The 26,461-nt window shown below is 42.0% G+C and overlaps 1 protein-coding gene across 1 annotated transcript in view; it reads right to left on the bottom strand.

Moving 5' to 3' along the window:
* The window catches only part of VIPR2 (vasoactive intestinal peptide receptor 2), a 961,249-nt gene that overhangs the window by 828,452 nt on the left and 106,336 nt on the right, over positions 1 to 26,461 (bottom strand). The window contains exon 2 of the mRNA XM_085631945.1: positions 13,429 to 13,531. Coding sequence (XP_085488071.1) covers positions 13,429 to 13,531 — 103 coding nt within the window. The remainder of the gene's footprint in view (positions 1 to 13,428; positions 13,532 to 26,461) is intronic.

Below are 26,461 nucleotides of genomic sequence, written 5' to 3'. Positions count from 1 at the left end.
GATAGAGTGTTCCCTTCTTGGCAATGGTGTACTTCCCAATTATTAGGTGCAGATTAAGGCACTGATCAGTGGTGCCTCTTCCTTTCCTGAATCCGTATTGCAGATCTGATAGAGTATTGGATTCAATTAACCAGGCTGTGAGTTTACTAAGTACCACCCTTCCAAGTACCTTTACGGCAGAGTCGATGAGTGATATTGGTCTGTAGCAGTTTGGCTCCCCTCTATTACCCTTTTTAAAGATCGGGACAATCACTGACTCTGACCATGATCTAGGTAGTCCTATTTTACAAGCCATATTAAAAACATGGGCCAATATTTTTGACCAAAGAATTATATCAAACTTAAAAAGATCGGCTGGGACACCATCTGGTCCAGGGGCTTTGTTGCTGGTCATTTGAGTTATGGCCTCCGCTACTTCTAACTCCGTAAACGTCAGAGTGTATGCCTCAACTTCAAATGTGGTACCTGAGGATCCTCGATTATCCTGATCGCCTTATATAGATTTAAAATGGTTGTGCCAATCTTGCTCCTGTATGTTACAGTCAAGGGGAGAAACCATAGATTCTTGATAAAAGGGTTTGTTAACAATTTCCCAAAAATTGGCACTATTTTTAATAACATCAATAGACAATAGATCGTTCCATGCCTCGTGTTTAATCTCCTTTTTGCGTTTATTTATTGCCAATTTATATGTTTTCCTTATAGCTGCTATGGCACATTTATCTTGTGGTTTAAGTTTTAGGGCCACTAGCAACTTTCGATGGGCAGCTGAACAATTACGATCAAATCATCTCTCCCCTTTGTTTTGATGTTCCCTAAAAGGGCGTTTAAGATCAGAGGCCAGCTGGGTACAAATTTTAGTATATGCCATAAGGACCTCTTTGTCCACTGAGTTGTCATCTAGACAAAGGTTCATCTCCCTTCCAACAGTATGCGACAAGTTCACCTGAAAATCCCCCGGCACTACCGAGCACCATTTGAGTCTACGGGCCTGGTCTTTGGGTCATATATTAGAGATACAAACAAATCTATCAGGTTTTCGGGTTTTCTTAAGACCTCCCGCCAGTATCAAACTTCTATGATTATGGTCACTATACTGAGACCACTTAGTGGTGTAACCTATCACCCGAGGGGTCAGAGCTACACTAATAAAAATATAATCAATGGTGGAATGCATTCCCCTGCCTTTAAAGGTGGGGACATCATCACCATCATGCATTATATTAGGATAAAATAGGCCATGATCCGCCAAGGTGCTCTCCAAAAAACCACCCTGCAATGAATGTTCAAAATGCATCTCTAAATGATTAGCAGGGCCCAAACTGTCCGAGACGTAACAATTTAGATGGCAACGATGTCCAATAATAATCTGACTCATTTTGCACCGGCTCATGTCGCTCTAACTCATGTCCTTCCATATTTCTCTATTAACCAAAGCCACTCGCTTGAGTTTCCACACCTTGCCATTGCCTAAACCAAGAGTCTCCAACCATTTCCATAGAGAAAGCTACTTCTGATCAGTGAAAATATGTACTTGTGGCACAGGTCATTCATTTCGCCATATGTGGCACCATTACACGTACAACACAAAGATAGAACCATTTTTTTTTTTTAAAGGGAAAAAATGTAAAGTGCACAAAGATGTTCTGCCCACACTTTCAAAACATGGACTTTTTTGGCACTTTCAACTTCTCCCATTTAGAAACTGCCTGTAGTTTTCAGTTCTACATATGGCACAGTGTCTAGTAGCCATTAGAAGCAAGAAGCCTGATTTTTGTAAATGCTACAAACTAAAATGGTAGAAAATTAAAATGAAGAATTAACTTAATCATAAGGTAACTTTGAAATGTAAAAGCATTCAGAAACATCATTTTGTTCTCACCGCCAATATTGAGTTGACAAAGACTTTTATTTAAGAGTTAGATACTTCAGTGCTTGAGTTCTTCACCTCCATGCCCTAGCCTGGGTTATAAATCTGACTGAGCACTGCTCAGTATCAGGTCCTGCTATCTCCAGCCTGATGATAATAAAGTAAAGCAAACACAGCCTTCCCTTAACTTGAACGAAAATGTGACCCTGTGCTTATTTAGGAATGAACTTAAGGCTGCGAGCTACTCTGAAGGTGTCTGGGTGCTACTGGTGGCTCACGATTGACTGGTTGGATACACCTAGCCTAAACATACCGCATTGTGAAATACCTCAACCATTTTCTCTGGGTCATAGAACTTGCTGTGACCCTTGGCCACTAACCCAGGTTTCCTTATGCAAACCCTATCTCCAAAAATTATGTTCACTAGTTTTGTGCTATTTTTGGAATCTTAGTACAGCTTACTCTTCAGATGATTTCTTATCATCATTTCTCTCAATGATTCTACCGACCAAGGTACCATACGTGTACCAAATAACCACACTGGATAAAATTTGGTTCTGGCATTCATCCCCTACCTAATTAAAAATGGTGATAAGCCTGTAGCTTCATTCCTTGTGATCCTACAAGCCCTTACAGCTTTCATCAGTTGCACCACCCAGTCCTTATTCTTAGCACTTGCAGATTGTATTACACCCTTAATGAGATGGTTGAACCTCTCAACCATGCCATTGCCACTGGGATTATACAAGTAAGTGGTTTGGAGTTTCGCACCAATGCAGTCACAATACTGTTTGAAGGCATGAGATGTAAACTGCACTCCATCATCACTCAACAAAGTGATGGGAATTCCCTCAGAACAAGACATGATCAAGAAACATCAGTACTGAATCCATGTCTGCATTCTTCACTACCTTTACCACTGATCACCTTGGAATCAAATCCATAAGAACAATGAAATACTTTTGGGATGATCCCACCATTCCCATTAAGTCAATGGCAAAGGACTCCCATATATTTTTAGGGTTTTGACTTCACTCATAGGAATGTTTGAAGGGATTTAACAGCTCTGGAACATAACATACACTCCCTGACCATATGTTCTATTGCTGAATTAAACCCCAGGCCTCCAGAATAATTTCTTAACCACTGATTTACTCCATCAAATAACAAAAAGCCTTCCTGGCATAAATGCAAAATACTGCTTCTTAGACTAAGAAAAGATACAATTCTTTCATCCCTCAAAATCACTCCATTATCCAAAGATAGTCCAGACCTTACTACGCAAAAGGATTTAATAGTATCTGATAGACTCCTCTTGTGTGGCCGCCTGCCTGCAATGTATTTAGCCGCTTCTTGCAACACAACGTACTTGTTGTATTTTTCCTTCCATTCTTCTTTTTTTACTGATGCTAATCCATTTTCATGTGTGAGTGCTATGTGAAACTCATTTCACTTGTCATCCTCACATTCTTGTAACTGTACTGGCATGCTAGAAAGAAAAGCCACAACTACATTTTCTTTCCCAGGCACATGCACAACGTTGTAAATAAAATCCTACATAAGTATGAATATTTTAGCAAATCTTGCAGATGGCATTGACCGTACCCTCTGTTGTCAGTAATTTCACAAGGGCTTTGTGATCAGAATGAATAGTTACTAGTTTAGCCCACGCAAATGATCGAAATGTTCCAGAGCCCAAGCACAAGCCAACGCCTCTTTTTGTATAGTATGGTACTTTTCTTCAACAGGCATTAAGGAGCTTGATGAAAAAGTTATCAGGCACTCCTCACCCTTGCCATTCATTTGAGACAGCATGGCACCTAACCCCTTGTTACTAGCATTGGTTGGCATGACACAATTGTCACATGGATCAAAACTGCATAACTTAGTTACATTAGTTATACAATCTTTTATGTCTCAAAAATATTTCTCACACTGTTGTGACCACACCAATTTGCTCCCATTTTTTAATAACTATCTGATGTTACAACATCTTTCAGAAAATCTAGGTATACATTTGGGCCAGTATTCAGCAATACCTAAAATGACCTTACATCATCCTTGCTTTTTGGTTTATCTGCATTCTTAATAGCTTGAACCAATGATGGTTTTAATTTAACACCGTATTCATCATTACATGACCTAATCATGTAACACTCCTTTCTACTCATGTACATTTTCTAAATTCCACCGTCAACCCTTTTGATTCCAGGATTGTTAACACCTTCATCAATTTAGAGTCATGTTCTTTCCTGCTCTTGCTGACAATCAGAATCTCGTCCAGAAAAAATGTAATTCCTTGTTCTTTACTAAACAAATTGAAAATTATTCTTTGGAAAACAGCCACAGGTGATGATAACCCAAAGGGCATGGTTTTAAATTGGAAACAGCCATCAGGCGGAATGAAGGCTGTGCATTTTTATGTAATCAGGTGTTAATAAAAATTGATGGTACGCAGAAGACAAGTCAATTAACTAGAACCATTTTGCATCCTTCAACAATGTGACCATTTCGTTGATCTTACGCAAAGGAAATTTGTCCATAATAATATTATTGTTCAAATGACACAGATCGACACAGCCTTATCTTACTTTTGCTGCGACCAATGGAGAAATCCACTAAGACGTCTCTATTGGTTCTATCACCCCAGAAGATACAAATTTCTCTAATTTGTTAGAGACTTCTTCCCTTACTGCCATTGGTACATTCCTGACCTTATGTACCTTGGGACATGCAACTTGCTTTAACCGGATCTTATGTTCAAATCCAATTAGGCTGTTCCCTGCTTATTAAAGACTTTTGGAAAATAATTTAACAAAAGGTCTACCACTGCTGTGCCTTCATCTACAATCAAGACTTGCTTCTTACTATTGAGGTACAGAATGATATGTAAATTGTCCTGATCCCACCAGCACAGAAGGACATTTTTTTTTGCTGCATTTAATTTACTGCGTGAAATCCTTTGTTTAAATATGAATGTTAAGCACCTGAAACTTAGGCTATCCATTTTTTCTCCCCCATACCTTTCTGGATTTATATCAGATTCAAGCAACGATTCCCCTGTTTTGTCTACAAACTTCTCTTTCCAAACATTATCATTGACAATGTTGTAGGGTGAACCTGAATCAACATAAATGCTTATTCCCACCCTATCAATTGTCACTTAACACTCTGGTTTAGTCTTGAATGCATCATCATATATATTTAACATCAATTTCTCTTTCACATCACTAACCATATTAAGCTGTCACTATCTGAATCCTGATCTTATTCATTCCTTTTGGCATCCACAAATTTCTCATACACACCCTCCACACATTTCTTCTTATTACACACTTTGGATAGTGACCTTTGATTCCGCAATTACTACACTTCTGGTTTAGTGCAAGACAGCTTTTTCTTTAAGAAAGGTATTCCCTGGTATCGCATCTAAAACATCTGCTCTTCTCTTTTCCTCTAGGTTTGTATTTGCCTTGCTCAGGTTAGGGTTTGTCACTACCCCCTTTGAAAATCCTGTTTACTGAATTGGTGTCCTTCTCGTCTTGTTTCAATACCACTGGACATTTCTTCAACATTTCAGCTTTCTGTACTATTGCTAAAATGGTCTTTAGTGATGAGTCTCCATGTATTGCAGGATTGCAAGCATGCATTACGACCTGATCCCTAATCAAGTCTTCTTGCAAGGTACCAAATTTGCAATCAACCACTAATATTTGTAGTTTCAATTCTGGTATATTTGTGTTGAAAGAATTTGCATCTAATGATGCCCACACACCTTAGGAGCAAAATATTTATATTTATTCCTCCACAAGAGCTAAAAAGACATTATTATTGCCCACAACAAGCATTTTTGATAATCGGGGTACATTTTAAAAGCCATTGCACCCAGAAAATGCAGTAGAATCTTCTTCTTTTGCTCTGCTGGCATTTCCTCCGCATCATCAATGGCAGCAATGTAATTCATAAAATAATCCTTCCATTTTGCCCATCTCACGGGTGGTTCAGAACCCGATGACCAGAAAGGTTGAGGTGGGCTGGTGCTAAAACTCTGGGTACTCTTTTTTTAATATAATGGACTAGTTCAGTGAAAGTTACACTGTCCACTCTACTTCACCATTAAATGCTGTGCGCAAGTTTACTCAAATCTGTATGCTGTGGCCATAAGAATTCCACAACACATTTCTTTGGGCAATTAGTTAAGCAGTTAGTATTTGTTGTGCATTGGTAAACTTACATGACAGTATGTTTCACAATCAGGTCTCATACTTTCCACAATTTCAAAAGTGTCTAACCACTTTTCAGCTTAGGGAATCTCATCATGTGACAACCATTTATAAATAACTTTCCAAGAATTAAAGACCTTAGCTTTCCTTAAAAGTAAATTACAGAAAATTCTCTGCAGTTTTGAGCTTGATCTAACAGACTAAGATGAAGTCATGCCATAAACTCATAAAAATGCTCTCACACAATAATTGCAGCTCTAAACATTGCTGCACTCAGGACAACTGCGCATGTTAACAAAGATTTTGCCAGAAAAAGCCTCTGTTCTAATACTATAATCACTCATTGGCGAAACAGAGGCATAGTCCTTCCCTTGGAGCCTTTCACCAGCCTTAGGTGTCTTCTGGGAGGGGTACCATCAAGTATGTCAGAGATTGCAAAATGCTGTTCTATCACCTGCGCCCTGTCCCCTCATAAGAGGATGTTATTCTGTAGCAAAAACGGACCGCAGGATTTAGACATTGAGGGTATGGGAGAATTCAACGAAAACAAGTAAGATCCCTATCCACTTCAATCCAAACCAGTTCAAACTCTTACTTATCGAGTGCACACACATGTAGTTTCACGGTGCTATCAATTTAGGAGAATTAGCAGCTTTTCAAAAGTTTTCTAAAAGCTAGAAGAATGTGTGGGATTCTCAGACAGAAGGTCAACTTATGCCAACAATGTGAGGCTGAAAGCTCTGCCCTCAAATCTGACTATCTGAGATTTGGGGATTCATTGCCAGAAAGGGTACCGAGCCCGACATGGCTATAGTATATGTACAGGTGCAACATTTTAAGCCAGAAAAGAGGAAAGTTTGATGTATAATTCATATAGATTCCAAACCTATGCACTTAAAGACAAGGAGACATTTCAGCTGTGTGAGGGGATATAAAGTCATAGGTGCACAACCCAAGTGACAGATTATCATAACATTTTCAACATGCTGTAGGCACTCAAGTACATATTTACAGAAGGGGACATGTGACATTAAAACGCATGCCATTACAACACATTCATTTACCATGCCTTGACCTCTACTACACAGGACATCACATCATGGATCTTTACCACACTTTTTCTGGTGGTTTACACACACACACAAATGCACGCATATACACAAACTCATATATATATATGTATATATATATATATATATATATTTATATATATATTCCAATTTTAACTATTCCAATAAGCACGCTCTCAGGAATCGAATGACTCAGAAACAGTATAGGAAAAACTGCTGTTTAATTCACACAACGCGTTTCACCAACAGGCTTGATCACGTGATCAAGCCTGTTGGTGAAAGGCATTGTGTGAATTAAACAGCAGTTTTTCCTATACTGTTTCTGGGTCATTCGATTCCTGAGAGAGTGCTTATTGGAATAGTTAAAATTGGAATATTGGAATAGCCGGTTGTCTCCGCCGGCGTGCACACTACTCTCCTAGGGTCCACTCGAGTCCGGAAGGAGTTGTTTTTTGACATGATATATATATATATATATATATATATATATATATATATATATATATATATATATATATATATATATATATATATATATATATCACACCAAACGTCCTTCCCCTTCTTGAAAGGATGTCAGCCCACACAGGTAAGTGAAAGTTCCTCCCTTTATTGCAGTGCACAGAAACGATCGGCATGATGCATTTCAGCATAATAGCCTTCCTCAGATGCCTTTCATCGGATGTGATTCACTGTTCACTTTTAAAGCGCTCACTCAGATTAGTAGAGACACTCCCACATGGTTTCAGGGGCGGGTATTCAAACCAATGTCCGAACCTCCTCAGCTACAGCAACACCTGCGTAAGTACTTACCCAAGTGGGCGGTGTCTGCAGCTACACCACTGAATCCTGGATCTTGTAGTGAAAAGAGCAGGACTTTCACCCCTTCATCCAGCCGCAAGTCACCACAGCGAGCCCAGACATCCACCGCTACAGTGAGCATGAACGTAGCCACGCAGTCATGGCCCAGCAAATCCTGGCTTTGTAACTCACTGCGGAGTGTGGCGGTTTGACGTTTTCCCAAGCGCCTTGAGATTTTCCACAATTTGCCACTGACCGCCGAACTCTTATGGACGGGGACTTGAAAGAGCTTGTGGCTAGCTCCTAACACCACACCAAACGTCCTTCCCCTTCTTGAAAGGATGTCAGCCCACACAGGTAAGTGAAAGTTCCTCCCTTTATTGCAGTGCACAGAAACGATCGGCATGATGCATTTCAGCATAATAGCCTTCCTCAGATGCCTTTCATCGGATGTGATTCACTGTTCACTTTTAAAGCGCTCACTCAGATTAGTAGAGACACTCCCACATGGTTTCAGGGGCGGGTATTCAAACCAATGTCCGAACCTCCTCAGCTACAGCAACACTTGCGTAAGTACTTGCCCAAGTGGGCGGTGTCTGCAGCTACACCACTGAATCCTGGATCTTGTAGTGAAAAGAGCAGGACTTTCACCCCTTCATCCAGCCGCAAGTCACCACAGCGAGCCCAGACATCCACCGCTACAGTGAGCATGAACATAGCCACGCAGTCATGGCCCAGCAAATCCTGGCTTTGTAACTCACTGCGGAGTGTGGCGGTTTGGCGTTTTCCCAAGCGCCTTGAGATTTTCCACAATTTGCCACTGACCGCCGAACTCTTATGGACGGGGACTTGAAAGAGCTTGTGGCTAGCTCCTAACACCACACCAAACGTCCTTCCCCTTCTTGAAAGGATGTCAGCCCACACAGGTAAGTGAAAGTTCCTCCCTTTATTGCAGTGCACAGAAACGATCGGCATGATGCATTTCAGCATAATAGCCTTCCTCAGATGCCTTTCATCGGATGTGATTCACTGTTCACTTTTAAAGCGCTCACTCAGATTGGTAGAGACACTCCCACATGGTTTCAGGGGCGGATATTCAAACCAATGTCCGAACCTCCTCAGCTACAGCAACACCTGCGTAAGTACTTGCCCAAGTGGGCGGTGTCTGCAGCTACACCACTGAATCCTGGATCTTGAAGTGAAAAGAGCGGAACTTTCACCCCTTCATCCAGCCGCAAGTCACCACAGCGAGCCCAGACATCCACCGCTACAGTGAGCATGAACGTAGCCACGCAGTCATGGCCCAGCAAATCCTGGCTTTGTAACTCACTGCGGAGTGTGGCGGTTCGGCGTTTTCCCAAGCGCCTTGAGATTTTCCACAATTTGCCACTGACCGCCGAACTCTTATGGACGGGGACTTGAAAGAGCTTGTGGCTAGCTCCTAACACCACACCAAACGTCCTTCCCCTTCTTGAAAGGATGTCAGCCCACACAGGTAAGTGAAAGTTCCTCCCTTTATTGCAGTGCACAGAAACGATCGGCATGATGCATTTCAGCATAATAGCCTTCCTCAGATGCCTTTCATCGGATGTGATTCACTGTTCACTTTTAAAGCGCTCACTCAGATTGGTAGAGACACTCCCACATGGTTTCAGGGGCGGGTATTCAAACCAATGTCCGAACCTCCTCAGCTACAGCAACACCTGCGTAAGTACTTGCCCAAGTGGGAGGTGTCTGCAGCTCTGCAGTTTTGAGCTTGATCTAACAGACTAAGATGAAGTCATGCCATAAACTCATAAAAATGCTCTCACACAATAATTGCAGCTCTAAACATTGCTGCACTCAGGACAACTGCGCATGTTAACAAGGTTTTTGCCAGAAAAAGCCTCTGTTCTAATACTATAATCACTCATTGGCGAAACAGAGGCATAGTCCTTCCCTTGGAGCCTTTCACCAGCCTTAGGTGTCTTCTGGGAGGGGTACCATCAAGTATGTCAGAGATTGCAAAATGCTGTTCTATCACCTGCGCCCTGTCCCCTCATAAGAGGATGTTATTCTGTAGCAAAAACGGACCGCAGGATTTAGACATTGAGGGTATGGGAGAATTCAACGAAAACAAGTAAGATCCCTATCCACTTCAATCCAAACCAGTTCAAACTCTTACTTATCGAGTGCACACACATGTAGTTTCACGGTGCTATCAATTTAGGAGAATTAGCAGCTTTTCAAAAGTTTTCTAAAAGCTAGAACAATGTGTGGGATTCTCAGACAGAAGGTCAACTTATACCAACAATGTGAGGCTGAAAGCTCTGCCTTCAAATCTGACTATCTGAGATTTGGGGATTCATTGACAGAAAGGGTCCCGAGCCCGACATGGCTATAGTATATGTACAGGTGCAACATTTTAAGCCAGAAAAGAGGAAAGTTTGATGTATAATTCATATAGATTCCAAACCTATGCACTTAAAGACAAGGAGACATTTCAGCTGTGTGAGGGGATATAAAGTCATAGGTGTACAACCCAAGTGACAGATTATCATAACATTTTCAACATGCTGTAGGCACTCAAGTACATATTTACAGAAGGGGACATGTGACATTACAACGCATGCCATTACAACACATTCATTTACCATGCCTTGACCTCTACTACACAGGACATCACATCATGGATCTTTACCACACTTTTTGTGGGGGTTTACACACACACACACAAATGCACGCATATACACAAACTCATATATATATGTATATATATATATATTCCAATTTTAACTATTCCAATAAGCACGCTCTCGGGACTCGAATGACCCAGAAACAGTATAGGAAAAACTGCTGTTTAATTCACACAACGCGTTTCACCAACAGGCTTGATCACGTGATCAAGCCTGTTGGTGAAACGCGTTGTGTAAATTAAACAGCAGTTTTTCCTATACTGTTTCTGGGTCATTCGATTCCTGAGAGCGTGCTTATTGGAATAGTTAAAATTGGAATATTGGAATAGCCGGTTGTCTCCGCCGGCGTGCACACCACTCTCCTAGGGTCCACTCGAGTCCAGAAGGAGTTGTTTGTTGACATGATATATATATATCTATATATATATACACTGGCAAAAACAAAGGTTAAAGTGACGTTATTGTTAAATGAAAATGTCAGCAGTACAAAAGCCAACAATTTAAACAAAAAAAAACACTGAATGCACAAGTTATAGTTAATTGTAGTAACTATAACTTGCCTGCCAACCAGAAAGAGTGTTGTCAACAATGACGTAATTTCAGATGTTGCATTAATGTTAGCAATGATGCCATAGAACATCATGAGTAATGTAATATGTGATTAATAAGCAGTACATGACGAGGGGGAGAGTTATAGTTACTCAACTATTTAATGGGGAGGAGGGCGGCACGCCCCATCCACATTTTAAAAAAAGTGGCCATTCTACCTCATGTGTTATTATTACTACTGTAAATTTGCCCTGTTCATTGCTTTTTATGTAAATGTGTATGATTGTGTAAGAGAACTGATATACTGTGTTGACATTCTAAATATACTCTGGTAAGCAGTTATTGGAGCAAAGTGAATTACCTAGAGTTTGGCAGGCAGGGTACTCTGCCACAAATGTGACGCTGTACCGTGTTTGACAAATTCACCGTTCCCCTGCTCTGTTTAGAGTTGGAGGATCTGACAGATTTCGAACAGCGGAAACTACGCTAGCTACGCCAGTGAAACCTTTGAGCGATGGGTGAATTACATTGGACCTTCGGTCAGTAGACATGAGACCATCCACCGTCTTGAAAGCAGACATTCCAATGTCATGTTCTTCAGGTTCAGGACCTCCTGGAAATGCCTCATGGTCACAAACTGAAGAAATTTAAAGATCCTCATTTGGGGGGAGAAAACTACCAGCGTGACAGGGCTATAAGCTTTTTTTGTTTTGCAGTAACAAACTCCAGCTTTGGAAGTTTGCATTTTAAAAGAAAACGTTACTGTGGAGGCTCATTGAATATGGTGGCTGCAGTGCAAAGCCTCTGTGTGTGCTGTCAGACATGGTGGCAGCTCTACTGAAGGCACAGAGTTTACTGGTTCCTGGAGAAGATCTCTAAATATGGTGGCTTTTACTCCACCAGGGTAGCATTATACACCCCACCAAACCTTAAATAAGCCCTTTAGTGTTGTATTTTATTTTGATAGCCACATATTGAGGTGAAAAAGACCAGACTGGAAACAGCAATTGGTTGAAGTCCTAGAAAGGGGATCTCTTTGGCCCTTAAATGTTAAACTGAACATGTGCTCATTGGTATACATGAAGCATTAGGACAGAGTGACATATTCAAATTCTTAAATTGAACACATAGCAAACATGTCCCAAACATCTGTATGGGGTATAGAGGACGGTTTGCAAACAAAAAGGAGGATTGAGGATACATCTTTCTGGTAGAAGTGACAGAGACAACAAGCATTAGTAAAGCCACATGTAAAGCTCACGTTTGAAACCTATTGGCTTTGCCAATAGTTTTTAGCCACGCTGCACACCATCCCTAATGCTGTGCAGCATGGGTTAAGTAAAACAAACCAAAAAACTTTCGCCCAGCTGCCCATGTCATTTTGCAGGTGCTGCACTAGGCGGGCGTGCACCTACAAAATGACACAGATCCTTTCTTTTGTTTTTAGTTCACACTCCAAGTCAGATCGATATATTAAAACAAAACAAAATTGTTTTTTAAAATTATTTTGAAGTGTGAAGGGGGGAGTGGAAGCAACAGGGAACAGAAGCAATGAGAGGGCGAAGCATCAGGGGTGGTCGAAAGGAACACATGAGAGAGCAGAGGGAAACCGAAGCAGCACGGGGAGAGCAGGAATAGATGCAACATGGAGAAGTAGGCAGGCAAGCACAACAGATGGGGGTGGTGCGAAGCACATGGGGATAGGCAGCAGAATGAGTGGGGGGGGGAGAGAAGTACACAAGAGAGACAGCTCTGTGAGCGCTTACACAAAAATAAAAAATATTTCCCTGGAATCGAGCACAAACACCAGGCATACAACACAAATGGTAAAGAGACAATGGATCCATGGGATGGGAAAAGACAAGACTGACCAGCTGGGACATGAATAGGAAGCCTACTAATGAGAGGTATAAAAGACAAAGCCAATGGTAAGCAATGGAAGAAATGCATTTCCAGGTAAGTCCCCAATATGTCTTTGCAGCCAGACAGCGCTGTTATCTAGTAGGCTTCGACCTAAAAAAGGACAATTAATTAAAAAAGTGGATGGGTATGTGAATGAGTAAGGTTCTGTAAAAGGCAGGAGTGAAGATGGAGAGATTAAATGGTCCATGTGATTTGATTAAGCATAGAGATACACAGACTGGCTTGCATTGTAACTTTAATCTGCCATAATATTCTATGCGTCTATCTTGCAGTTTACATAATGTAAGGCCAAACAGTTTATGAACTGTTACACTTACCTTTGAAACCTTCCATTGCTTGATTGTTTAGGAAGTTTTTGCATTTGATTTCTTCTTCACGGATTTCCAGCATGAGTCTGCATTCAGGGTGAAAGGCATTGACCTATTGTTTAAGAAAAAATGCAAGTTAAAAAAAAAGCCAAATTGAGCTGTACATTTGCAAACAATCACAAACGCAGGTGTGAGGGGGAACAGTTGGATGAAAGACAGGCTACCAGCATTCAACTAGAACTAGAAAATGTTTTGGAACCACATGGCACCTCACCTCTAGGGCCCTAATTACAAGTTGCATCTGTACTTTGGTCAGATTAACAACATGGTATATATTAATCCAAATGTACTGTTACCATGTGGTAAACCCTCCAGGTACCATGCAATTATGAGTTAAACCACTTGGGATGGCGAATCCACAATTCTGTGGTGTTTAAACCATACATTTACCATCGGATCTAAGCAGGGGGCAAATTAATGCTGCAGACTGAATAGGGTGGGGGATGACGGAGGTAGGTGGGGAGAATGAGGTAGGAAACGGGAAACGTTTAAAAGGGGATAGAATTGCATGATTTTCCCTCTTAGAACAAACCACGGGAAAGAGAATTGGTTGCTGCTGCATCCAAAATCGAACGTGATTTTCTCGTCCGACTTTACTGACTGAAAAAAATCTAGTCTGATTTTTCCCCCCTCCCCAGAAAAATAGGGCGTGAAAAAACCTAAATAAAAAAGCGGAATGCTTGAAAGCACAAGGTAACTTTGTTCCGCCTGACTCGCAATACGCCCTATGTATTGCATATATGCCTGGACAAAAAAGTTGTACACTGGGTGGATGTAACATCTATACGAGCAAGATTCCAGAGATTTCGTCCTGGATTACATATGCCTCCTCAAACACCCTAGTGAAAATACCTGTCTCCATTTTATGAATCACAATTATGTTGAAAGCAAGTTTTTCTTCCTAGGAAGTCTGGCTTATTTGCAGGGATGATTCCGTGACTCGGGACAGATGTACTAATATTACGAACAGCAATTTCCTATTGCGATCATCTCCGAATTGCAATTAGGAAATCGCTCATCCTAATGTATGTAACTTTTTTTTAAATTAGCGATTTCTAGTGGGTCGCACAACAACCACCCTCATGACAATTAATGAAATAGGTTGCAATTTGCGATCCACTAGGAGTGACTGCCATCACAGAGATCGTGGCCTGTTGGTGTCAGGAGAGCACCATGTCTGTGATTGCTTTTCAATAAAGCAATTTATTTTTATTCTTTTAATTGCAGCCCATGTTCCTTAAAAGTATACCGGATGAGTTTAAAAATAAAAAATTTGACATTTAAGTTTCATTTTTTAAGAGTGTGCATTTTTTACTTCCCCTCGGGTAGCCCTTCCCATTTGCGAATGCTTTAACTTAGGTTTTGAACTGGTGATAAAGTATTAATAGTTTGCAATCAGAACATTGGATACACATTATTATACACTACTGCAAATTGATATTTGGAAGGGATGCCATAAGCACGCCGCTTATTTAATCGTAATTTGCCTTTTTGTACGGTTAAATAACCTGTTTGTGGTCGCAAACAGGCCTGAGTCTGAGATTCATTTATGATCTCAAAAAGCCTTTGCACATCTGGCCCTCAGATCTAAAACATGAAGGACATTTCCATAGTATATCCATGCTCTTCTTAAGAATGTGTGCTGGAAATAGTGATTCAATTCTGCCTTACATAAAACATGTTGGACACTGCCGTCTCTGCAGGGGTAACCCCAAACGTTTTACCTTCCTACTCCCCTTTTTGCTGAATTCATTTTTGTTGGCTTTAGGACTCTTTACCACTGCTTACCAGTGCTGAAGTGCACATGCTCTCTGCTTAAAACATGGTAACATTAGCTTATACACAATTGGCACATGTAATTTACTTACACGTCCCTAGCAAAGTTCAGTACCTGTGCCCGAGTCCTGTAAATTAGATGCTACTTGTGGGCCCACAGCACTGATTGTGCCACCCACTTCAGTAGCCCCTTAAACATGTCTATTGCAGAATTTGTACGTGCAGCTTTAAACTGCACTGTCAACCTGGTAAGTTAACCCACTTGCCAGGTCCAAACCTTCCTTTTTAAAACATATAAGTCACCCCTAAGGTAGGTCCTAGGCAGCCCTAAGAGAAGGGTGCAGTGTGTTTATAAAGCAGGTCATGTACTTTTAAGTTTTACATGTCCTGGTAGCGAAAATTATTACATTATTTTTTCACTGCTGCTAGGCCTGTCTCTCTTATAGGTAACACTTAACTTTAAAGGTGACACAGGTTTGTATTCACTTTGATAGCATTTACATTTTGGGTTTTTTATTGGCATTCTCACTTTTATATGGTTTTCTTTTTCATTTTTTAGTAACAGTGTTTATCAGCAAGGTTTTTAAAGGACTGACAGCATGGTGAGCTCTGTATGTTCTAACATCACAGGGCCTTAAGTATTTCCTTTATGCATATTATTTAGTGTCAAAGTCACGTTTTTGAGTTTAAACTGCACAGTATGGGTTAACAGGATCAGTTTCACCTGTGGGTTCACTACGCAAGCATTATCAGCTATTTTGGTGCAGAATTCTGTTGCTTTTTTGGATGCTGTTGCTGGTGTTCACACCCTCGATCACAAATGGTTTCATATTGAGTATAATCAGATTACGCATCTGGATGCATCATAAGTTTCACGTGCAGTTTGCTCGTATATATTTTAATATTCAAGGTTATCACATTTGGAGTCCTTTGTCACATTTGGTGTTTTCTATGCCTGGAATACCAGCAAACTAATTTTCAATATTGTTCTGCTTTTGTGTTGCATAATATTCATCGGTTAATTTGAGCACAAAATTAAGGGTGAAATCTTTTGCAGCATGTGTTGGGGATGGTTTCTGAGTATTCATTTAATGTATCACAAGTTATATTTTGCTAATTTTATATTTATGTTCCAGTTTATGTAATCATTGATGGCTGCTGATGGGTCTTTTTTATATTACAGTTACCCCTGACGAAGGGCCTTTGGCCTGAAATGCATTGGGCGAATATCTGCATGGCTAACTAAGATGAAAAGTGTATTCTGACTTGCTTCTGAAATAAGCCTGGATGGGCACTTCTGTGATTTTGAGAAAATGGGAATCACTTAGCCTCTGTTCAGAGTTTGAAATGTTAGAAGAAATGCAGTACAACAGATTAGCAAGGATTTCCTGGATTCCTGGATTGACAGTGTGCACGTGATTGTTGAGGTCCTGAGGCGGAAGCCGTGACTGCTGCTTGAGTGAGACAACAAATTTTACTAATTTTGAATAGCTTTTAAAAGATTTAATTTTTAAAAGTGTTACTGTGTACTGCATGTGAATTGCTTTTAAAAGACCCAATTTTTAAAAGCGTAATTGTGTACTTGTTTGAAAACTTAGCGAACGCTCACCTGGGCATTAAACTTCACTCCTCCTGTTCCCGCCCCACGAACCCTGCCCGCCCCATCGCAGCAGACTAGGCGCTGCCAGGGACTAGAACGGAAGCCACCATCTTTGGTGAGGAGTAGGCGAGCGGCACAGTGCTCGGCCCCTCCCACCCCTAACCCTTTAAAAACGTTGACTTGGAGCGCGTGCACCGATTGACAGTGTGCACGTGATTGTTGAGGTCCTGAGGCGGAAGCCGGGACTGCTGCTTGAGTGAGACAACGAATTTGACTAATTTCGAATAGCTTTTAAAAGATTTAATTTTTAAAAGTGTTACTGTGTACTGCATGTGAATTGCTTTTAAAAGACCCAATTTTTAAAAGCATAATTGTGTACTTGTTTGAAAACTTAGCGAACGCTCACCTGGGCATTAAACTTCACTCCTCCTGTTCCCGCCCCACGAACCCTGCCCGCCCCATCGCAGCAGACTAGGCGCTGCCGGGGACTAGAACGGAAGCCACCATCTTTGGTGAGGAGTAGGCAAGCGGCACAGTGCTCGGCCCCTCCCACCCCTAATCCTTTAAAAACGTTGACTTGGAGCGCGTGCACCGATTGACAGTGTGCACGTGATTGTTGAGGTCCTGAGGCGGAAGCCGGGACTGCTGCTTGAGTGAGACAACGAATTTTACTAATTTCTAATAGCTTTTAAAAGTTTTAATTTTTAAAAGTGTTACTGTGTACTGCATGTGAATTGCTTTTAAAAGACCCAATTTTTAAAAGCGTAATTGTGTACTTGTTTGAAAACTTAGCGAACGCTCACCTGGGCATTAAACTTCACTCCTCCTGTTCCCGCCCCACGAACCCTGCCCGCCCCATCGCAGCAGACTAGGCGCTGCCGGGGACTAGAACGGAATCCACCATCTTTGGTGAGGAGTAGGCGAGCGGCACAGTGCTCGGCCCCTCCCACCTCTACAATGAACTCCCCTCACATGAAGCGCAGCGGACGAGCGCAGCGGGCGCGTCGACGGCGCGTCGAAGACGTGCCAAAGACAAGCCCGTCCGCGCCTGTACGGGACTAGGGGCTACAAACTCTGCCTCACCGACTAGTGATAGGTCAGATACACCGCAACTGACTTATTCTAAAGATAATCTCATTTTACTTAATACCAAACCCCTACAGGGCCACCCTCAATGTGCCAAAGTGGAGCCCGCTAACATCATGGGCCCATTTGGCGGAGATGCAGAAGGGACAATAAACCTAACGACGACCTAACTCTAAGAAATTCTTCTAACCTTGAAATATCCTGTATTTATCTGAACACAAGATCTCTCCCTAAACATTCTATTGAACTTTGGGACACTTTACATCAAATGCACCCGGATTTAGTGTTCCTTACGGAGACCTGGCTTGACACCCACAGTACTCCTGACATTGCAACGGCGCTCCCCATAGGGTATAAAATCTTAAATCTCAATAGATCCAAAAAGAAGGGTGGAGGGGTAGCCTTGCTATTTAAAGAGAAGTTCACTTGCACCCAAGAAGTGCCTACACAGGATAGCAAACATGAAGTAATGATTTACTCAGTCTTTTTAGGCACTTATCTACTGATGGGAGGAGCTATTATCTATAACCCTCCAGGAAGCACAGTAGAATTTAGTACTCAGCTTCTCTCTCAGATTCTTCCTGCTTGTCTAAAACATAAAAACATCTTAGTATTAGGAGACTTCAATGTACATTTTGAGTCACATACTAACTCACTTACTAAGCATCTTGCAGACAACATGGAAATCCTGCAATTAACACAAATAGTCAACCAGGACACACACAGAGCGGCACACAGGCTGGATCTGATATTTACGAATATCGAGACCACAATTATTAACAACATTGTGCCTCTTACATGGACTGATCATTTTAGGATAGAATTCAACATCAGCCTACCTATAAAAAAATACGAGACCAACGATACAGACCCCAGCTACAGCTAGAAATTGGAAAAAATTCTCATTGGAGAAATGCCAACAGCACTTTCATTTTAATACTAATTCGAGCTCCTCTACTGAACAAGAAATTTATCATCTACAAAAAAGTATTGGGGACGCACTTGAACACTGCTCAATAAACGCTACTAAATCTAAATCCAGACGAACGGTGTCGGAAAAGTGGTATGGCCCAGATCTAAAGACTCTTAAAAGAAAATGCACTACGCTGGAACATAAATGGAGGTTAAGTAAAACCATGAATGACAGATCCATTTATAAAAAGGAATTGAAAGCTTATAATGCAGCCATACGGAAAGCAAAAAAAGACTACTTTTCACGGCAAATATTAGAACATAAACATTCCTCTAAAGAACTTTTTAAAATTGTTAGAGAACTCTGTAATCCCCCTAGCCTTACAACAAACCTGTCACCTTCACAGGAGGGATGCAATAAAATCAGCAATTTCTTCTTTGACAAAATAGATAAAATGTATTCATCCTTCTTCAGCAATTACCAGAAAACGACAGAGCATCATATTGATGCAGAGCCTTGTTCATTGGCCAGCTGTCCTGTCTTTGGCCCTTTTTCAGAGGAAGAAGTAATCAAAGTTATGTCAGAAATTAAATCGGGCTCCCCACTGGACCCATGCCCACACCACATTTTCTTACAATTAATTCCTTTAATTGGTCCAATAGTGACGCAAGTATTAAACCAGTCACTAGACCAAGCGGAATTCCCAGCTATCTGGAAAACAGCAGTAGTGACTCCCTTATTAAAAAAAGCGGGTGCGGACATAAACTATCCAGCCAATTACCGGCCCATCTCGCAGTTGCCATATTTTTCAAAAGTGTTGGAGAAACTAGTGAATAAACAGCTGTCAAATTTTTGGGAAACTAATAACTTGCTTGATGTTTCGCAGACAGGCTTTAGGTCTAACAACAGTACTGAGACAACTCTCCTGGTAGTACTGGACGACATCAGAAATCAGGTTGATGTGGGTAAAACGGTGGCCCTGATATTGTTAGATTTATCAGCAGCTTTTGATACCGTATCCCATAACCTTTTATCACGAATGTTAGCCGCAAAAGGAATACAGGGAAAAGCCCTGACTTGGTTGAACTCTTTTCTATCCGACAGATCGCAATCTGTCCGACTAGGCAGCTATACTTCCACACCTCGAAAGATCAAGTATGGTGTACCACAGGGGGCATCATTAAGCCCAACACTATTTAATGTTTATGTATCATCGTTAGCCACTATTGGGAAGAAGTGGGGTGTCAACATCTGCTCATACGCAGATGATACGCAACTAATGATTGCCTTAAATGGTGAAGAAGACTCCAAAAGCAGACTGCTCAACTGCCTCACCGAATTATCTAGTTGGATGCATAATCATTGCCTGAAATTAAATGCCGATAAATCGGAGATTCTATTGTTCGGCGGTTCCCAACAGCTTTGGGATGACACTTGGTGGCCCAACAGTCTTGGCACACCCCCCAAACCAACTCAGACGGCGAGGAATTTGGGAGTCCACATTGACAATGCACTGTCAATGAAAAACCACGTAACAACTATTTGTGGTAAAGGCTTCGCGCTACTGAAAATGCTACGAAGAGTGTTTCCCTGGATTCCTTTGGAATGTAGAAATATCTTAGTCCAGTCACTATTAATTAGTAGACTTGATTACGGGAATTCCCTATTCGTTGGCATGGCGGATTATCTATTTTCAAAGTTACAGCTTGTTCAGAATGCGGCAGCAAAAGCCATATGTAACAAAAGAAAATATGACTCCGCTACAAGCTGTTTGAGAGCCTTACACTGGCTGCCAATGAGAGAAAGAGCCTCTTTCAAAATGCTGTGCATCACCCACAGAGTACTGCATGATACTGGCCCGATTATCCTAAAATATAGAATCAACTTCTATGTACCAAATAGAAATCTTAGATCCCAATTCACCGCAAGAGCGGTAACCACCCGAATAAAGAAGGTTAGGACGGGTGGCCGTGCCTTCTCACATTTAGCTGCAAACCTGTGGAACAATGTACCGACAGATTTAAGACTTACCGACAGCTACCTTACTTTTAGAAAAAAACTCAAAACCACGTTGTTCCCTAACACTCATTAAAAGTATCATCGACCTGTGTCAGCTCTCTGTACATTGTTTAATTTTTAGCGCCATGATATCCTTTTGGGATGAATGTTAGCGCTTTAAAAATACTTTTACCATACCATACCAAATTGGATCTTGGTCTCCTGATTATTTTGATTTATGTCCACATGGCTGTGCGTCTTGGATCTGGTTTGCGACGGCGCACCAATTAATTTGTGAATTGTTTACATAATACTGGGAAAAAGCATAAACTGAGTTCACAAGGCAAAATCCTGTCATGAGCATTGTTCATCATTGTTTATAAATATTGACTTTAGGTGTGCACTCTATCATACTTTCAATAAGTTAACCCACTTGCCATACCCCAACTGTCCTTTTTAATACATATAAGTCACATCCTAAGGTAGACATTGGGCAGCCTTAAGGAAAGGGTGCAGTGTATTTAAAAAGCAGTACATGTACTTTTATGTCCTGGTAGAAAAAAAATATTACATTCATTTTTCACAACTGCAAGGTCTATCACTCCCATAGGTTAACATTTAGATTACCTCATTACATTTTGTAAGTGTAATTCCCAATTGGGAAAATATTGATATTTTGAGTTTCGTGTCTCTGGAATTAGAAATTTGGCATTTTCTTACTTTGACCTTTCTGTGCCCTCTGCCTGTCTCGGAATACACGTCTGGGATGGGTGATCGCTGGGCTTTGTGCATTCCTTCTAGACAGCCACACACAATGGGAGCTAATGTGTGACTTGATCGGCCTTAATGGGCCATTAACTGGCTTGATGGGGGGGCTGAGCTGAGCGCTGCCTCACTAATAACTGAATAGACCGTGTAATGTCCAAATACAATAGAGCTCAATGACCATGCATTTTCACTCAAGACACCTTAGAACCACAACAGAGGAGGTAGGGCATCTATGCACTTCAAATGCATGTCTCTAGACAATTCTCCCCACTTCACAGGCACAACTGTAGAAAAAAAGGACTTCAGACACCACCACTTCAGTATACTTCTCAACCTGAGGACATTCAGCCAGGAAGAGGACTGCTGTACTGCTGAAAGTACTGTCACTCTGCTGGACATTGCTGGACTCCTGATTTACTCTGCCTGCCCTGCTGCCTGCTGTCCTATTTGCGAGGGAGTGTGAGGGACTGGACCTGCACTCGCTACATACCAGAACTAAAGTGAATCCAGGGGACATCAAAGACTTCCAACAACCGTGCTACAGCCTCTGGACTCTGCCAACTGTGAGTCCTGCCCTGGCAAGTGGTGCCAATAATGTCCTGGGCCCTTGGATGTGGGTTTTCTGGCTGTTTTCAGCAAAATCCATGCATTGACGGCATTGCAATGATCGGTACCAGCGCACTCTTCTCATCACCGATGCATTGCTGCTTCTGCTTTTCCTCTATTTCCGATGCATCTTTGACTTTATGCGGCTCGGCGCCAAAGCAGCACTTTGTGCTCCTCGCTTAACCAACAGCCCAGTGGTTTGATGACGACACATCATCCCGATGTCCATCACATCTTGACTCTCGACTTATCTTCGACCTTGCACAGCTTGGAACCAATGCATCGCCTACATCTGTGAGATCGACAGCAATGCATTGCCTCCTTTGTTCCACGCATTCCCCTTGATGTCGACACATCTCAAGTACTGTTCAGCGGGCCAAGGCCGGTCCCTGTATCTTAGCCGCGATCTATTCTGGTCGGCCTGGACATTTGGATATGATCTGATAAATAGCCCCAGTTGGCGCTATTTATTTCTAAGCACTACAAAACAGTTTATTCTTATCTTGACTTCTACTGATTGGATTTCTGTCATTTTGATCTTGTTTTACTCATAAGAATATTCTCCATTATTCTAAACTAGTGTGGAGTATTTTCATGGTCTTTTCACTTTTTTGCAGTATTAAGTGTTACACAAAGACTTTACACATTGCCTCTTGAGTTAAACTGCTCCGTGCCACGCTACCAGAAGGCAAGCAGAGGTTAATTCAGGATTAAATCAGTATTTATTAGCAGAACTTATATTAAAACATTACACCATATCATTGCCTACCACCCAATGTGCCGGCTGTGTTAAGGGTCAACATATAATATCAAAGGAACCGGTAGATATGGCATTTCTTATGCAAATAAAATACACTGCAAGTAGCCTACAACCCATCTTGGGCCGGCCGCGTCAACAAAGAGAAAAGGAGGTCTAGATAGTGCCAAATCCATATAAACTTCAATAATTGAGCGACCAGCAGCGGGCAGTGTAAAATGCCCCAATAATAAGACCTGAAACAAAAGCATCAGGCACTGAATCGAAAAATCTGCCTTTTCATAAACAAATAAACAAAAACACAACATAAGGAACACTTTTGGGTCCACACTAGAGGGACTCAGAAACCCCCACCCACCACTCCCAACCCCTCTCCAAGTGAGCCTTAGTTCAATACTCGGAGCATAGTTACAGTCCCACCTGGGGGCCGCAGGCTAACATTCCCCCTGTGGATCCTAGCCAGAAACCACGGTTCCATTCTCTCCCTGCTGGTCCGGTATCAGTTTCAAAATATGCAAATAAACAGGTCAAGTTAGTTCTCGAAACTCTGAAGAGAGTATAGTTATAAATGGGGCCCATATCATCGCCTACTCGGATTTATCCTCCAGGGTGGCCATAGATAGTCTTTCCATACCTAAGAGAGACCACAATTGGTGGAGCCACTGTGTATCCTCCGGGATTCTATCAGTCTTCCAGCACGCTAAGAGCACTCGGTGGGTGGCATTAAGTATGAGGGTCATCTGTCTATCTTTAAGTGAGCATAAGGGAAAGGTCAGTGTGTTAAGCAGACCCAATATAGTATAAGCAGGGAACCTAGGGATAAAAGTTTTGAAGGCCTTGTCTATGTCATCTAGGATTTTATCCCAATATCTGGTAAGTTTTGGGCAATTCCACAGCAAATTAAGGAGAGTGCCAGGGCCCCTACATAGTCCATCACATTGGGAGTTCCATTTCGTTAATCGGGAGGGAGTATAATACCAGTATGAAATAATCTTATATGATGTTTCCGTATGTCCCTTGGAGTGTGCAGTGTGATGAGCCCTATAATAAATGTCCTCCAATTCCTTATTTGATAGTGTCTGGCCAATTTCCGCCTCCCACTGCCTTTGTCCAGCAGATCTGAAATTGTGGATGCCCTGGGAAAGGAGCTAATATATCTCATAAATGAGTTTTTGGTCATCTTTCTTATGAAATAGCCATTTTTCGAACAGGAGTATTGGTCTGCCCGCCAGAGGACAGATGGAGGCACCCAAAACCCAGTGTAAAATTTGTGTGTGGAAAAAGTGGTCTGACGGAGATAGGTCATAGTCAACTGCAAGTTGTGTAAAAGGGATAAAGCCATTACGGTCAAAAAGGCAGCCTAGCTGCTTGCATCCACCCTTCACCCAGCGTGCGTCAACCCCCTTGGCCATACCAGGTGGAAAGTCAGGATTAGAGAATATGGGGGACATAAACGGCAGGAACATTGTGAGGTTCGCTGACAGGGACACCCTTTCCCAGGCCTGCAAGGTTGGCCGCGTAATCAGAGAAGAGTATAGCCCCTAGGCACGATAGGCTCTAGGCAACCATGCCTCCCTCCAGATATGCCTACCAGCTAGTGTCTGATCCATAAATACCCAGTGTTTCTTCATCATCGGGAGGTTCCATTCAACCAGGTATCGTAGTACGGATGTATGTCGTTACAACGCACACTTTTACAACGCATGCACTTACAACGCATTTTTAACAACTCAACATCCACTACAACGCATTCCATTACATAGCATGACACTACAACGCATGTTTAAAAATTACCTTTACAACGCATTCCATTACATCGCATACTACCTTTACAACGCATACCATTACAACGCATAATATTAAATTGCATTTAAGGTAAGTATTGGATAGTATAGGGGTAAAAATTACTATTCTAACTCTAGGGGGTGCAACAGTAGGGTAAGTGTTGGATTGCGTTGTAATGGTATGCGTTGTAAAGGTAGTATGCGATGTAATGGAATGCGCTGTAAAGGTAGTTTTTAAACATGCGTTGTAGTGTCATGCGATGTAATGGAATGCGTTGTAGTGGATGTTGCGTTGTAAAAATTTCGTTGTAAGTGTTGTGCGTTGTAATGGTTGCGTTGCGTAGTACTGATGCCTGAAAGCAGTGGTTTATATTAGGTAAAGCAAGGCCACCATCCTTTCTGGGGCACTACAACAGAGTTTTCTGCAGCCTAGGGTAGACCGGGCCCCAGAAAAACGCTCTGAAAAATATATAGAGCCCTTTGGTAGGACATTCATCTTCACTGCAGCAAGCCTGCCTAACTATAACAGCGGTAGAACCTGCAATTGTGCCAAGTCTTTTCGTTTGCGTGCGAGCAGGTTAGAGTAGTTGACTTCAGATGGTTTTGCTAGGTGTTTGATGAGGACCAGTCCCAGGTAGGTTATTTCCTCGGATACCCAGTCAAAGTCAAACTGAGCCCGTAGAGTATCTACAGTAGACTGTTTAGAAGTCAAGTTCAATATTTGTGACTTCTGCAGATTGATTTTAAAACCTGATGCCTGACCAAAGGTTTGCAAGTCCGCGACTATAACTGGAAGAGAAGTCAGGGAATGGGTGATGGAAAATATAACGTCGTCGGCATAGAGGCTGATCAAATATCGGTCAGCTCCAAAAGGAATACTCTGTGCGTTGGGGTTGTCCTGGAGTCTCTGTGCAAAAGGCTCCATATAAAGAGCAAAAAGCAATGGTGGGGGGGGGACAGCCCTGCCTTGTCCCTCTCCCGATTGCGAAGCCACTCGAGTGTACACCATTCACCTTACTGAGGCGCAAGGGAAGCTATCTATGCTCGCATTCCAATTGCGAAAATGTTCGCCCAACTTGAAGCATTCTAATGTAGCGAACAAATAAGGCCGGTGTACCCAGTCGAAGGCCTTTTCGGCATCGACAGCTAAAAACAAAGTCTCCTCTCAGGACCGCTGTATCTTAACAATTAAATGGCAGATCCGCTTAGTGTTATCCCCACACTGTCGACCAGGGATAAATCCAGCCTGGTCTGGATCCACCAGGCCAGGCATAAGGGGGTTCAGACACTGGGCAAGGATACTTGCGAATAACTTAGCATCGACATTTAACAATGAGATCGGGCGATATGAGCTGCACTACGTAGAGTCCTTACCGGGCTTGTGTATTACGGTAATCGAGGCTTGGAGCATCAATTCAGTAAGTGTACCGGTGTCTGCAAATGAGCTGAACAACCGGGTGAGCAGGGCAGCCAACTCAGCGCAGAAAGTCTTATAAAAGACCTCGCTAAACCTGTCGGGACCTGGAGCCTTCAGAGGCTTCAATCGGGGAATAGCGGCTATTACTTCATCAATACGTATGGGGGTGTCAAGATTTTCAGCCTCACTAGGCAGTAGAGGGGTAACCAATGCCCCGTTAACATAGGCGTGTGGATACGAAGGGAGCAGGGCCTCAGCAGAGTACAGTTCTGCGTAA

Source organism: Triturus cristatus, chromosome 10, assembly GCF_964204655.1.
Source record: "Triturus cristatus chromosome 10, aTriCri1.1, whole genome shotgun sequence".
Taxonomy (NCBI): domain Eukaryota; kingdom Metazoa; phylum Chordata; class Amphibia; order Caudata; family Salamandridae; genus Triturus; species Triturus cristatus.
Note: the sequence above shows the minus strand (reverse complement) of the source record. Positions and strands in the feature narration are given on the sequence as shown.